This window comes from Camelus bactrianus, chromosome 1 (assembly GCF_048773025.1).
Source record: "Camelus bactrianus isolate YW-2024 breed Bactrian camel chromosome 1, ASM4877302v1, whole genome shotgun sequence".
NCBI lineage: Eukaryota > Metazoa > Chordata > Mammalia > Artiodactyla > Camelidae > Camelus > Camelus bactrianus.
This window is the reverse complement of record NC_133539.1, coordinates 1,597,355-1,612,854: the sequence shown is the minus strand read 5'-3', so window position 1 is coordinate 1,612,854 and position 15,500 is coordinate 1,597,355. Positions and strand designations below refer to the sequence as shown.

Below are 15,500 nucleotides of genomic sequence, written 5' to 3'. Positions count from 1 at the left end.
CACTGAGTTGTTAAAAAAAAAACACAAGCCACAGCGTTTAAAAGCAGTTAGAGTCAAGATTACAAAGAGGAGCCACAATCACTCCATGGGGCCCAGAAGTTTTGTGGTGTGGAGTGAGGCGGCGGCACACCTTCGAGAGGGGTCAGGCGCGCGTGGCCTCGGGGGTGCAGGGGCTGTGGGTGGCATCGCAGCCCCCTGGTTCCAATCATCCTGTCTGTCTGAAGCCCCGCCCCGCCCCGCCCACCGGCCCCGCCCACCGGCCCCGCCCGGCCGCACCACGCCCCTTCCCTGTAACCTGCAGCCCCACCAGTACCTGCAGGTGAGGATCTCCTGGAACCTGACGAACGTCTGCGCGGTGACATTCAGCTCGTAGATGACCGAGTTGATGACGTACGAGCCGTTTTGCACTTGCATTTCCACGTCGTAGCTGTGACTGTTCGCGACAGCGAGAAAGATCCTCTCTCCGATGTGGAAAACCTCCCAGTCTGCGGCGCCAAACGTCTGGGACCAAGAGAAGGGGGGCAGGGAGCGCGCGTGAACGGAGATACCCTCAGAATAGCCAGCCACGAGGCCCCAGCCTCAGCCTCGCGCCAGGCACCCGGCAGGCGCCCCTCCGCGCTGGCTTTTCTCTCCCAGCCTCATCGTCCGTGTCACCCACGCCTGCCCGGACCCGAGGAGATCATCTGCTGGACGGCTGCTTACCACCTGCACCCCCTACTACCCACGCCCCAATGCTGCCGGCCCTGCGAGGTCCGGCTGCTGAACACCTCTTCCAGGGAGTCCTCCCTGCTCCCTCCCGCCTGGCTCCGAACTCCGAAGCGACGCCTAGGTGCCTCTGGTGTTTCTTACTACATGCCGTCCCTGGCCTGAGGGTCTCCTTGGTTCTACGGACAGCCCCATCGCTGGGTTCCTGTGCATGCTGTTCCTCCAAAATCACTTAGCACCTGGGGAGTGAGGTGTGCGGGGGGCAGCAGGGCTGGACTATTGGATGGGATCAAGAGCTACTTGGGCAATCCAAAAGAAAGAATCAGTGCACTAGAAGACAGACCAACAGAAATTATTTGAATTAAAGCACAGAAAGGGGGAAAAAAGTTTACAGTAAAAGTGAACAGAGCCTCACCGATCAGTGGGTCATACAGCGCGGTCCAGCATGCATGTAATTGGGTGACAGTAGGGAGAAAGGGAGGGAAGGAAGAAAGGGAGGAAAGTAGGAAGACAGGAAGGAGAGAAAAGAGAGAGAGAGAAAAGAAAGGAAAAATAAATGATGGCTAATCTTCCAAATTTAATTAAAACCACCAAACCACAGACTAAAGGAAATAAGAGACCCCAAGCAGAATAAACACAAAAACCCCACACCCGGACACATCACACTCAAACAGATGGGAATGGAAGGGAAAGAGACTGTCTCAGAAGCTGCCAGAGGAAAAGACACATCCATTACAAGGTCGGTGGCACCCGACCTCACTGGGAACAACAGAAGTGCCATGTCCACAGAAAAATGTCTCTAAAGTAAATGAAAGAAAAACGTGAACCCAGAATTCTACAGTGAAAATAACCCTCGCAGTAAAATAAAGTCATTTTCAGATAAAAGTGGTAGGAGGGGTTGCCAGCAGACCCGCTTTCTAAGCAGTACTGAGGGGTGCTGGGAAGGCTGGAGGCTGACGGAGGTTACAGTCTGCAGGAAGGACACAGAGGGCGCTGGGAATGGCGGGCACGTGGGTGTAAAGGCTTTGCAGTAAAAATAACGACAAATTGTGGAGCTTGTAACCTGAGCGCAACTGTGAGCATATATGCGCACACAGTACCCTGGTAGCCGGGTAGGGATAAATGAAATCATGCTGTGAGTACATTTATGTGTGATTATATATGGTTATTACATTATGTGTAAAGTATAATATTAATTCAAAATAGATTGTAGCAAGTTGAACACGTATGTTGTGATTACTGGAGCAACACACTGAATTAACACTGCAAAGAGGAGATAGAAGACTGTATACGTGACAAAGGGCTTGCATCCAGAATATATAAGGAACTCCTGAATGTCAATAATGAAAAGGCAACGCAGATTAAAATATGGGCAAAAGACCTGAATAGGTGTTTTGCAGATGGGACTCTAGCAGGTGCCCGGAAAGGCACTCACTATCACTCGTCACCAGGGGATTGTGACTTAAAAACCATGCAGCGATGCCACTCACACCCAATGAGTAAAACTAAAAACACAGACAAAACCGATGTTGGTAAGAATGTGGGGTGATTGGAACTCACACACTGTTCACGGGAGTATATGAAACGGTACAGCTGCTTTGGAAAACTGCCCGGCAATTTCCTTATAAGTTAAACATCCGCCTATCTTATGACCCAGAATTCCACTCCCAGGTTCTCACTCAAGAGAAATAAAAACACTTGCCCCCAGAAAGCCTTCTTATAAGATGCCCTTAGTAGATTGATTCATAATAGTGAAAAGCTGGACACAGCTCAGGTGCCCATCAGCAGGACAGGTGGACAAATGGAAATGAGCATATTCACGCAACAAGCGTGCCTCAGCCAAACCCACGTGCATGGCCAGCGGCGCCCGTGGTCTGACTCAGAAAGGATCCAGCAGGAGAAATGGCTAGTCACGGAAGTCACCGGTGGGTGCCCGTGCGGGCGGGAACGAGGGGCTGTTGACTGCAAGGGGGCACGTTTTGGGAGTGAGGAAAATGCTCTATACTTTGACTGAGGTAGTTGGAGGGCGTATACACTTGATGGAATAATCAAACTTAACATCTGACCATTTCATCGCATGTGCCTACAAAAGAGCTCTAGAAGACGTCGGCTCTTTGCCCAGTGGAACACGAGCCTGTTTCCCGGTAGTGTTACATCCTTGGGGGCGGCCAAGCTGGCGGCCAGGAGGACGCTCAGTGTGCGTGGTCAGAGGGGTGGACAGGCCCTCTCTTCCCTCCCCCAGTGGACGCGGGGCCGCACCTCCCAGCCTAAAGGGACTGCGTGAGGGCAAGGATGCAACGGCAGGTGGAGGTTTGGTGCCTTCGTCCTGGTGGTAACATCAGACTTTGCGGCTGCTGGGAAGCTGGAACGGGGTAACCAGACCCAGAGATCGGTGTCCCACAGCCACCTCTGCAGCAAGGAGAAACATGGCTTAGGTGCTTTCGGACGGCATTTGGGGCACCCTGGAGAGGCTGCCCTCCACCGGGCCATCTCGTGCCCACAGGGACAGGGATGGTTGTCCGTGTTTGCAGAGCAGTGGTTGTCAGAGTGGATCTGGTGCTGGGCTCCAACTGGTTGTACAGACAAGGAGTTGAACCTGGGAACACAGAGATGTCCAAAGCTGCGAGTGGGCTGGCTTGGGACCAGCCTGCTTCCTGAGGACACTGTGTGTCCCCAGAGGCAGGTGGTCCTGGCGGGGGCAGACCTGGTCACGACACAGAAGCCACTCGGATCTGCCAACGCATCTCTCCCTGGCTTTGCCTGATGCCCACGCGGCTGGTGCTGGAGGGACACTCTCATCCCCGGGCCACGTGGGAAGCGGCTCTGCTTCCCTTTACCCAGACCGGGGAGGGCGGGTCTGTGGCTGCCCCTCCTCCACACGTGAGTCACCAACCAGGACGTCACTTCTCCAGCTGTAGACTGAGGACCTGCCGCTCACACAGCTGTGTGCTGTCCTCGTCCCTCAGGGTCCCGGTGCCCCGCGGCCTCGCTTGGTGTTTTCTCCAAGCCCAGCAGAGGGCGCCGCTGCCCGCGCGTTGGCTGAGAGCTGCTCTAGAACTGGCCTGAACCCTTCCTGGGGAGCAGGAGTGAGTTCAAGCTGAAAGACTAACCCACTAGGACAAGGACAAGGGACCAGGCCACCTGGCATCGCTGACCCCTCGCCGGGCCAGGAGCTGGGCTGAGGCCACCGTGGCTCCATGAGGGGACACTACATCTGTCCCCGGGCCACCCCACAACTTCCCAGCGGCTGGAGACGCTCGGGGCCGGGAGGCCTCAGCACCACCGGCTCTGTGGCTGCATCACAGAGACAGCACGAGTGTGGGGAGTGACACACAGGCCAGCTCCCCCAAGTTGCAGAAACCGCCCGGGGCAGCAGGCGCCAGATCATGGGCGCCACCCACCCTATACTGACGAAACCACGTCAGAGGGAAGTGCACACGCCTGCACGCACGTGCATGTGAGCCACACGTATACACACACCTGCATGCCCGCACACCTGTACGCACAGCTGCATATACACAGTCCTGCATGCATACATGTGTACACACCTGCAAGCACACGTGTGTACAAACACACCTGCAGGCACACATGGTTTATGCACACGCGTGTCTGCACACATGCACCTGTGTATATGTGCACGCAGCCTGCACGTGTACAGACACACTCCTGAGTGCACGCATGCACACCCACACAGGACAAGGGGCCAGAGTGGTCTGAGGAGGGGATCTCCCCGAGATCACCAGGGCCTCCTTCCAGCTCCCAGTTACCCCACTCGCAGACAGCTCACTTGCCTTGAGCCCCAGTGTGGAGGGGCATGCCGATGGGGGTCTGAGAAGGGGCTGCCTGGGTTTTGGAACTGGGGGAGAAGGGCGCCCCGAGGCAAGGAAGGACAGGAGGTGGCCAGAGGCAATGAGGCAGGGAGAAGCATCCAGATGGGTGTGGCCCTCTCCTGGCCTCCGCTCTGTGTGTCCAGCTGGTGGGGGCACCTCATTCAACTTGAATTTCAGATAAACAATAGTTTTTTGGTCTATGTGCATCCCATTCAATACTTGGGACATGTTTTTACTAAAAAGTTATTCGTGGTTTATCTGGAATTCAAATTGAACTGAGTGTCCTGTGTTTCATCTGGCCAGAGGCTGGCAGAGACCTGCATGGGGCCCCGCGGGGTCACAGTCATTGACATTCACTTCCCTGGTAGTGACCACTCCTCCCCACGCCTGGCTGCCAGCAGCCTCTCCCAGAGTGGGGCTGGGATCTGGGCCCTCAGTAAGTGGCTGCGCCCCAGCTCAGAAGCAACTAGGTGGGGAGCCCCCGCCCAGGGCTGCACCAGCCTGCCCTGGGGGTGTATGGGCCCGGGCCCTGCTGTCAGGCCTCTCCTGGATTCTAAGTGTGTTAGGGATCCTCAGGGAGAGAATTCCCACATCAAACAGCCCTGTCAAACCCCGCCTGGTGCCAGAGCAGAGCCAGGCAGCCAGGCACCTGCTGGGCCGGGGGGGCCCTCCCTGCCCTCCTCCCGAGCGGAATTCCCCTGGAGCCCTCCCCTGGCGCCGCCCCGGAGCACCTCAGGGATGATGGTGCTTCTGGGACTTGGCAGCCAGGAACATCTGGAGCCCGACAGCCTCCCTCGAGGGCGGGAAGGCTCCCAGGAACCTGCGGGTCAGGTGCTGGGCAGGAGGCCCTTGGGTTCCGGTTTTGATGGAGCCAAGAACCAAGGTCTGGGAGTGCCTGGGGAGGGGAGGCGGGGCGCAGTGCTGGGGCCCTGGGAGGGCACTGCCGTCCTCACTGTGGGCAGTTGGCTTAGGTGGGCGAGGGTCCCATCCCGGGAGGCCGCAGCGGGCAGCACACACCCTGGCCAACTTCTGGGTCCCCTCCGAGCTCCCCCTGGCCCTGCAGCCCCTCCAAACCCTGCTCCTACCTGAGCTGCTTGGTCCACTGCCCCTCCTGCCTCCCAGAGCAAGGCGGAGGCACAGAGGACGTGCCCTTCCCGCTGCGAGCACCTGAGCCCGGCCCCTCCCAGGTCGCCCAGGCTGCGCTGACCCCTGAGGGCACTCATGCCACCTGCCTTCCAGCTGCTCCTCTCAACCCACTTTCTCACCTTTTTTTTCATCTGTTTCTGGATGTTTACATTCTTGGGTGAGACCATGTTCCCCACAAGCCCACAGCTTCACCCTCTGTCCCCGCACACCAGCCTGTCTGTCCTTCGGGCAGCACCTCTGCCCGTCCCCTCCACCTGCCCGGCTTCCAGGGGCTTCACTGACCCTCTCCCATGGGGCCCCACGGCCCTCAGCCGACCCTCCTGCCCTGAACCTCCCGCCGCTTTTGCTCCTCATTTCTGCCAGGGGCACCTCCATCAGCCCCTCCTCCAGGCAACAAGCCCCCAGTCCTGGTCCCTTGCTCCCTCTCTCGTCCCCCAGCCCCTCCATGCTGAGTCTGCCCACAGGGCCCACAGCCAGACAGCTCAGCGAGCAGAAATCCTGGCAGCTGGAGGCTGGGTTTCCTGGGGACAGAGCCCCTTCCTTCTTGGACATGCCCAGCTTGGACCTCCTTTTGTCCAAGATGGTGAGGCCAAGTGGCTGGAGCCTTGGTCTCTGCCACCAGGAGGAAGTTTCTAGAATTCCTGGTGGGAGGGGTGAGGAGATTTGGTGGGGGGTGGAGGAATGTGCCCAGGGTGGGCAGCCTCCCTCCCACCACGCCTGGGCTGCAGACCGAGCATGGTCACAGCCCGGCCTTCCTCATGGGCTGAACTCCCCCTGCAGCCCTGGGGCCCTGCCTAGCACCCCTCCCAGCGCTGTCTGCGCGCACAGCTCTGCAGACACCGGCCTGCACCCCGCGGCCCACACCAGGCCGCCCCTCCAGAACGGGCTCCCCGTGATGTCAGCGCCCCGCACTCACGCACGTGGTCCTGCTTCAAAGCTCACGGCCACGAAAGGGGTTGCAAAACCCCAGACCAAGCACAAATACATTAAGGGCTGAAAAGGGTCTGAGCACATTGCGAAAACTGCCGGCACAACATAAAGGTGGGATCTTCTGGGCTCTGAGGCCTCAGGGGTGTGAGGAGATGTGACTCGTAACAGAAGGCAGCTTCCAGGCCCAGCCTCCCCGGACTCCGTGGGCTTCACGCCCCCTCACACCCTCAGAGTCAGGCTCCTGGGGCAGCCCTGCCTGCGGGCCAGAGACACACTGTCTCAGGACCACCGTGGTCCTGCTCCTGGCCCGCCCGTCTCCTGGATGGTTCTTCTGGCCGATGTCACCCTCTTGGCTGGTTCTCCTTTGGGTCACGGAGCCCAGACAGCCCCTGCCTCAGCTCAGCTGGCCCCGTTCTGCCCCTCAAGCCCGGCCCCCTTCTGAGGATGTCGCCTGTCTAGGGCCTGAGGCGGGGCTGGGTGCAGACTGGAGTGAGCTCCCAGGTGGAGTCTGACAAGGCAGAGCTGCAGGTGCTCACCCCTCTGGAGCCCAGACCCCCGGAGAGCATTCAAAGAGACTGGCCAGAACTGGGCGGGGGTTTGGAACGTACTGCACAAGGGACACTGGCAGGAGCTGAGGCTATTCTGAGAGACTTGCGGCGATGGTTTCCAGGGATCCAGGGGCAAGCGGGGAACAGGGAGCGGGGCCCTGTGCTGTCCTGAGAGCACAGCCCACAGCCCAGCTCACAGGCGTGGCGCGTGGCCTTCTGGTCACCCTCATAGGGCCCTGGCAGGGCTGTCCCACCGAGCATTCGAAGGGAAGAGGGTCCTGCCGCCGGCAGGGAGTGCATTCTGGAGATCATCATCAAAGAGCTACCAACACTGTGATCCCACCTCTCCTGCATTTGAACAAAAGGCCAGTTTACAAAGGCCTTTATCACAGAACCCCATTGGGGCCTCCACCAGATGCCCCAGCTCCCTGAGCACAGCCGCCCGTGACCGCCACCCACCGGCAGCCTCACATTAAATGGAAACAGAAAAGTAAGGGTCTCCAGGTGTTTGACGAAAGACCTTAAACATGAGAGTCAGACTAAATTATACACATACACTCCTACTGGACAACACTGAGCTAGTTCTGGAAACAGAAAAGAACGTTAAAAAATTACAATTATCTCCAGAAGATATTGCATTGATAAAGTACAGAATGCCGTCCACAGGGAAGAGTCCTTGGATATTAGAAACGTTATTCCTGGCGTTACAGGAAGACACTCATCAACATGGCTGGGGGATAAAGGTGAGGAATTCTGGGTTGCAGAACGAAACAAAAAGACAGATTCAGCCCAGGAGACCCGAAAGCCGGCAGCCGGAATTCTAGGGAGAGCGAGGAGGAGCCGGAAAGCCGGAAACTATGGGAAAAAGCTTGGAGGGTCTCCCAGGCCTGGGAGCTCACGCCTTCAGATCGAAGGGCGCTGAGACCAAGGGAACGGGGCACAGGAGCCCCTGCGGAGAAGCCGAGGGCGCCAAGGGCAGAGACGGTCAAAGGGAAGGCGCCTCGGGGGGCAGAGGAGTTGGGAGACGTGTTCCCAGGGGAATGACTTCCACCTAAAGTCCTGCACACGTGCATCGGGCAGGGTAATGGATGCGGCCACCACGAGTGTCCACACCACAGAGGTGGGATCTCGCTGCGCCAAGCGGGTGAGGTCAGTGGCTTCCCAGCCTGTGGCTGCACTGTCGGGGCAGGTGGCCCGAGGGGCTGTGGAGGCCGGACGCCCCTACCAGCTCTCACCCCCAGCCTGGGACTGACACCTGCTCTCTCTGCTCAATGCCCATTGGCCAGCCGTGGTCACATGACCCGGCCGAGCTGCATGGGATGCTGGGAAGTGTGGGGGAGCACTTGGAAGAGGATGTCCTTTAGGTGTCACCCACAGACACAGGGTCAACCAGAACATGGGTGTTAGACCTGGACAGGTTGGCTCCAGCCGAAGACGACAGGAAAGTTCCAGAATGGGAACCGGGGTCAGTTCTAAAGGCAGTAGGCCTGGAAGGCCTGGGGAGCTGGAGGCGGGGGTAGAGGGGAGCTGAAGGGAGAAGCAGGGTCTCCATGGATGCACGCCAGCCAGAAACCCTGCAGACGCGACGGGAGTTCCAGCTCACGGTGAACGCCCAGGAGTGGTGCTCACAGGGCTCTAGCTGCGGGGGCAGGAGACGATGGGGTTCCTGGGGGGCAGCAAGAAGCTGGAAGACGTGACTGTGTGCAGAGACGGTGGTTTTCTCCCCCAAAAAGGAAAGGAGAGAGGGAGGGATTTTTGGAGGAATCTGTCAGGAACTTGTTGAAAACAGTTACACGCAGCACACGGGGTCCACGTGTGAAGTGAGCCACGTGCGGTGGGCTTGTGGCACCAGAGGAGAGTGTCTGACCCCCATTCAGGGACTGACCCAGGGGTGGCACGGAGGTTGTCCGGCCACTGTGATCCCTGGGAAGGGAGTGATCGCAGCTGCACTCTTGCCTCTGCAAGAAGGACGTTACGACACGGCCAGGACTAGATTTTAGAATCATCCCGGGGGGCTTGGTCTGCGGTCTGATACTGGGAGGGGCCAGCCAGGCAGCTTGGAGGGAGGGGGGCGAGGGGGTGGGAGGAGGGTCGGGGCCCCATATTGTCACGTGAGACCACACAGGGCGCAAAGAGGGGATGAAACACCGGCTGCCAGCCTGGGATGGGCCGTCCCGCGTGGTTTGTTGGGGCCTCCAGCGCCACCCCCCAACACAGACTCCTCACTGCCTCAACTCAGAGGCCTCGTCAGGCAGCCAGGCCACTGGAGGCAGCTAAGGGACACTGCAGGTCTGCAGGGGAGGTGGGCGGCGCTACTCTCGTACCTGGCCAGGTCGGAGGCCAGCTGCCCGGCTGCCCCAGGCAAAGCCTGACAGCCACATAAAGGCGGTCAGACTGCAGGGCCACCCAGGGGCCAGGGGGCCTGTCTGAGCATCTGATGCTGCTGGAAACTCTGTGTCAGAGGGAGGGCAGCACCAGGCTGCCTCCTGCCTCATTTTAAGGCTCCCCAGGCTGTATATGGGGGTCCCATGGGCTCAGCCTGAGCCTTATACTGGGGAGGCGCCTGGGTGTGGAGGGCCCGAGGTGGGGCCAGGTCCTGGCTCGTGGGGCCCCGTCCCGTGTCACCCATCCCAGCAACGGCTCGGGCGCCGGGCAGCGGTGCAGGGCCCGCGGCGGGCAGAGCTTCCTCACCAGGAAGGACTGGAAGAGCTGGAAGCAGCCGGCCAGCCGCACGTACAGGCGGGACTGCAGCCGCGTGGACGTGCCGTTGAAGGCGTTGGCCACGGCCAGGAAGGCGTAGGGCCCCACGGTGAAGAACTCCCAGTCGTAGGCGCCCGACGTGGCGATGGTCTGGTTGGCCTCGAACAGGCGGGTCCCCGGGTTCCACTTGTAGATGACGCTGTCTATGTTGTGGTTGTCGCCTGGAAGCCCAGCGGTGCGCTGAGGGGGGAGAGACGGGACCCGGCCCGCCCGGCCCGCCCTGGGGCCTCGGCCCAGTTCTCCTGCACCCTCCCAGGCCCCCAGTGATGACGCCGTCTACGTGACGGCCCGCCTCTGCCCCGAGGAGAGCCCTGGGTGCCCCTGCCTCCGGACGGCTCCAGAACACCCTGTATGTGGCCTTCCAGCACCTTGGCGGTGGGACCCCCCCCGGCCCCATGCCTCACACTGCGTTGTCCCCTTCACTCTTGTTGCCCCCCACAGGGCAGGCCTGCACAGGCCGAAGCCCCCTCCTCTCATCGTGCTTCCTGGAGCCCCCCACTCCTGGAGCATTCACTGCCATGGGGGGCACTGGGCATGGGGCTCCTGGGGTCCCCTCTGCCTGTGAGCAGTGTGGGGCTCCTCCCCAGTCCCCCACGAGCTTCCCAGCAGACGTAGACTCAGATGAATGCCGATGGAGCCAAGGACACCCTTCAGGGCCGGCCGCCCCCAGGGCCCTGTCTCCTCCTCCAGTTACAGGGCAGGCAGGGCTGGTGTGGTCCCTCAGGGTGGTCACCTGGCCCAGAACCCGGGTTCCCGGCCCCTCCCAGGCCTGTCTGCCACCACACCCACTGCAGTTCATGGAGTTTGTGCCCAGAATGGATGAGGGCAGGGCCCCCCGACCTGGGCAGGTGAGGGGGTGCTCAGGTGTGACTACCTTCAGACGCCAGTGTCAGGTGGCCAAGCCCTGACAAGCACAGTGAGCCCCGCAGGCCATCACGCCCGGCCCCTGGGGTTGAAGGCCTCAGCCCCTACCTTCCCGGTGGTTGGCCACGGCCAGGAAGTGCTCCCCGGCCACCTCGAAGGCCTCCCAGTCCCGGGCGCTGTGGGTGGGGACCCTCTGGTAAGGCGTGAACCTCAGTCTCCTCTGGCTCCACTTGTAAATGACGGAGAACTCCTGACCCTTTTCATTCGGTTCAAAGTTGGCCACAGCCAGGAAGATCTGGGGAGAGGACCAGGACACCCGTTCCCGGGACCCACGTGAGGCGTCTGGGGCTCGGGGGGCGCTGAACGCCGGCCTCGGGATGGGCTGAGCCCGCGACTGACGGCCCGGGCAGGACCGGAGCCCGGACCATCTCTCCAGATCTTGATTATGTTTAAGACCCGTGTCCACGCGTGCCAACCCCCCAGCCCCATCCCCAGCTCCCGGGCCCAGGAAGAGCGCTACGCACAGCACTCTTCGTTCAGCACCCGGATGGGGAGGAAGCTCTCCCTGCCCCGCTCTCCCTCAGGAAGCACGTGTCTGTCACGCAGCCGAGGACGACACGGAAATGCCCAGCCTGTGACATGACCCAGAGGCCAGACGGCCGGGTCACGGGATTTAGCAGGAGCCAGAAGCCCGGAGTGAGGGACACGCTCACAGGCTGGGAGTGGCCCCGGGCACACTCCGGTCTGCACAGATTTTTCTTACTTTTCTAAATTTCCGCTTTGCTGTAAAGTTATTCTTGATAATGAAAAAATAAAAACCTTTAAAATGTCATCAACCAAAACCCAGAGAGCTGGTCACTTGTTCACCAGGCTGTACTCGGGCACAGGACCGAGATGGCCTGCAGGGACGGAGCACACAGCCTGGTCTGTTCTGCTCAGTTTTGCCCCCAGCGGGTGGGCCCAGGGGAGGGCAGGGCTGTACCCGGCACACGTGCTGTGAGTGGGCGACCTGGGGGACAGGCACTGGAAGGTGGCCCCGGGACACTGCCGTTTGGAGTCAAGGGTTAGAAGGAGCAGGGAGGAGAAACCCCGTCGTGAAGAGGACGCCCCCCGCAGCCCCCGCCCCTGGGCCGATCCTCAACGCAGCCCCGGTGGAAGGGGCGCCACTCGCGGGGGCCTCCCCCCCCCTGAGGCCCCTGGGCCCCAGCCCTCGCCACCTGCGCCTGTCCCTTCATTTGGACATCACGTGCCCCGTGCTCGTGGAGCGAGTGCGGGAAGGCTGGGGCTTGGGGTCTCCTTCCATCCTGATGTGAGTTCGGCATTGCTGACTCGTTTAGGCCAAGCTACCTCAAAGGCTGTAAGCTGTCAGTGACAGGTCTGCACGGAGCTGGGGAGCAGCTCAGATCTATTTTCTAAGGAAGCCGAACGGACTTACTCAGTCACGTTCTGAATTTAGAGACGCAGCTGTGTCTGACTTTGAAAGCCGTTTAGAACCTGCGTGAGGCTTTGAAACCACGAAAGACACTTGCCCTGTAAAATCCACACAGGGCTCCCCAGTCTGTGGACTCTGTGGGTTTTCCCTGGTAATAAGGACCGAGAACGTCTCCGAATGCAGACTTGCCTTTTTCCCGATGGTGAAATGTCTCCAGGACTGTGCTTGGTGCGTGGGGATGTCCTGGTAGGAGGCGAACTTTCCGTCGGTCCATTTGTAGATGGTGGACGTGGCCTTCCGATTGGCGGTCGCTATGAAGAGCCCGGCCTCGGGGATGGCGAAGACCTCGATCCCCAGCGTCTCCGAGTCCGTGAACAGGCTCTGATGCTCTTCCACGTAGTCCAGTCTTTCTTTGGCTCATGATGGAAACACGGAGACTCAGGACGGAAGCCCGACGGACATCCTGGGAGCACAACCCCAGGGCCCTGGGTGTGGCCCTGAGCATCGGGTCGGGCGAGCGGCCCTGAGAGCCGTGTCACCTTGCGGGGAGGTGTGTCCAAGGAGCTGCTCGTCTCTGCGTGGGCTTTAGGGTCCCCAGTGACACCAGCCGGGTGGAACTGAGGTGTCAGATCCCTGCTAGACACTTCCCACGGCTCATGGCTCCCCTGAAAGTCTGTGCCCCAATGTGAACTAGCGAGTGGGGACCACAGCTCGCGGATGGCCAGTGGGAGCCTGTTCCCTCTTCCCAAGGACCGCCCGCCCACAGCGTCATGGCATCTCTCCCCGCCTTCCCTGCAAACAACACCACTCTCAGGCTCCTGGCACGCAGTGTCCAGTTGCTGACCTCACTGGGAAGAGAGAGTGGGGACAGCAGGCGGGGCCACCCTGGAGGGAGGCCCACCCTCTCCCCTAAATGGAACCAGGCCAGAGATGAGAGCCTGCCAGCCCCTGCGTCGTGCACAGGACGGCGCGTGTTTCCAGGTGAAACACGTAGGCTTGCTGCTCTGCATGGGGTGGTCTCCTGTCCCTGAGTGACGCCGGCTCTGAGAAGACCCCCACGTCCCCGGGCCTGCCTGCCTCACCTGCTAACACGGAGACCCACTCGCTGCCCACACACAGGTACAGGCCCTTGCGGCCCGCGTCAAACCAGAACTGGGCGTCCTCCGCTTCGGTGCATGGAGGCCGGGGTCCCAGTGTCACCTTCATGCTGGTTTCTGTGGGGAGACAAGGGGCTGAGCATACAGTGGGGCCCTGCTCCCAGAGGAGAGCGGAATCGGGGCGGGCCTGACCCCTGACCCCGGCAGTCCTGCCTTTGCCCTCAGTTCCCAGCACCAGGAACCAGGAGCTGCGGCCTGCCCCGAGGGGTCTGCGCGCAGGACGCGGAGAGGCTCCCTGCAGCCCGGCCTCCCGCCCTCAGCGAGTGACCTAGTCCTTCCCCGGGACCTTGGCTCTTCTGAGACCCCTAGTAGTCATGGCTGTCCTGCTGTCCTCTCAGAGCTGGGACTCGCTCCACTCTGCTTAGCTCTGGGGCGCCTCGACCCCCTCATTTCTGGTCACGTGACCCCACCCCACGTCAGAAACTCTGCCACTTGGTCTCTTTACAGCGACGTCCTCACTGAGGCCCCAAGGGCCAGGCTGTGACACTGAGCGCGTCCTCGACCTCCTGCATTCCCAGCAGAGGCCTGGGGTCGGACTCCTGCCCGAGGCGCCTTGCAGTTACCAAAGCCCAGAAAACAGCCCCGGGGCCGGTGCCCCGGGAGCTCCAGGATTGGGTCTGAGGGCCCATGTGCTCGGGGCCCCCCTGACTGGGAAGCGGGGCTGCCTCCTGCCCCCGGGGGTGGGTGGGACTGTTGGGGGAGGGGGCTACAGAGTCTCCGAGGCAGGGGGTGAGGTGGACATTGTGACTCTGCACTGGGGAGGTACAAGCGCAAAATAAAGACGGCAAAGCCAGGGACCCTGCAGGCCGGGGACCCAGAAAATAGAAATGAACCTCGCAGAGGTTGGGCCCCTACTGGGGGGGCTGAGGTTGGAGGTCTGCCCGAGAGGGAAGGGCAGAGGGGCCCCAAATGCTGCTCTGGGGCAAAGCAGCAGCGGGCGGGAGTCAGAGGCACCAGGGGAGGAAGACGAGGGCCCTTGGCCCCAGTCCAGGCGGGACGTGCGGTCCATCGAGGGCACCGTCCAGGCGGGTGTTAAACGGCCACCGTGGAGCCCTCGGAGGGCAGGATGGTCTGCCTTTCCTGGAGGGCCGTGGGAATCAGACCCCAGCGTCCCTCCGTTGTGGGGACCAGTGGGCTCCTGTCTCTGCGCCCGGGGAGGCTGGGGCTCGACACGGCCCCGGGTCTGCCGTCGGCACGGGGCGCGTAGCCATGACTACTAACCGAAGGGGTACTTCAGCACTTCGTTGTCCTCCGGCTTCCCCGTGAGGCCCTGCAGGATGCGGGGGATGGACAGCACGGCGAGCTCGGCATTCCTGCAGGGACAGAGCCACGGGGTGGCGTCCGCACCGGGGAGCAGAACCAGCTGCCGCAGCAGGCCCTGCAGAGAGAGGGAGCGTGCGCTCAGACCTGCCGGAGAGGACCCCGGACCCCGGGCCACCGGCCCGGCCCACCAGAACCTGAGGGAGGGTAGGACTGGAGGTGGGGGCTAAGCTCTAACGCTGGGAGGGAGGAGTCTGGGCATGGGGGCACTGCGAGCAACAGTGGGGAACTGCACACCTCTCTACGGTAACTAAACCATGGAAGGGATTTTCCTGTGGACTAACCTGGAATGACTGGGTACGTTGCTCATCCATCTGTATGTCCATCCATCTGTCCACCTATCTGTCCATCCATCCATCCATCCACCCACCCCCTGCCCATTCATTCATCTGTCTGTCCAACTATCTGTCTATCCTTCCATCCATCCAAGATTTTCATCAGTAAACATTCAGAGCACCTACTATACATCGGGCATGGTTCTCGGCACTGGACACAGCAAGAAACAAAAGCCCTCATGGAGCAAGGCCCCCACCCACAGTCTGAGGGAGAGCCAGGCAACACGCAAACACACAGCTGGTCTGGGGTGATCAGAGCTACAGGGGAAAGACAATTGGAGGAGGGGCTGAGAAGGCCGGGTGTGGGGGTCATGTCCTCAGAGTCGTGGGGAAGTCCTCCATGGCAAGAGGCCATGGGGCAGGGCCCAAGGTCATAAGGAAGAAGCCACAGCGGTGGTGGGGACAGAGCTCCAGGCAGTGGGAACAGCAGGTGCAAAGGCCCTGTGGTGGGAGTGTGCCCAGCGTGCACGAGG

At 60.8% G+C, this 15,500-nt stretch overlaps 1 protein-coding gene across 1 annotated transcript in view; it reads right to left on the bottom strand.

Annotated features, from left to right (window-relative positions):
• The window catches only part of TSPEAR (thrombospondin type laminin G domain and EAR repeats), a 124,275-nt gene that overhangs the window by 5,486 nt on the left and 103,289 nt on the right, over positions 1-15,500 (bottom strand). Inside the window, exons 5-10 of the mRNA XM_074342442.1 lie at positions 14,594-14,750; positions 13,298-13,429; positions 12,405-12,631; positions 10,892-11,078; positions 9,851-10,080; positions 314-501 (exon numbers count right to left, since the gene is read on the bottom strand). Of these exons, the coding sequence (XP_074198543.1) occupies positions 314-501; positions 9,851-10,080; positions 10,892-11,078; positions 12,405-12,631; positions 13,298-13,429; positions 14,594-14,750 (1,121 nt within the window). The remainder of the gene's footprint in view (positions 1-313; positions 502-9,850; positions 10,081-10,891; positions 11,079-12,404; positions 12,632-13,297; positions 13,430-14,593; positions 14,751-15,500) is intronic.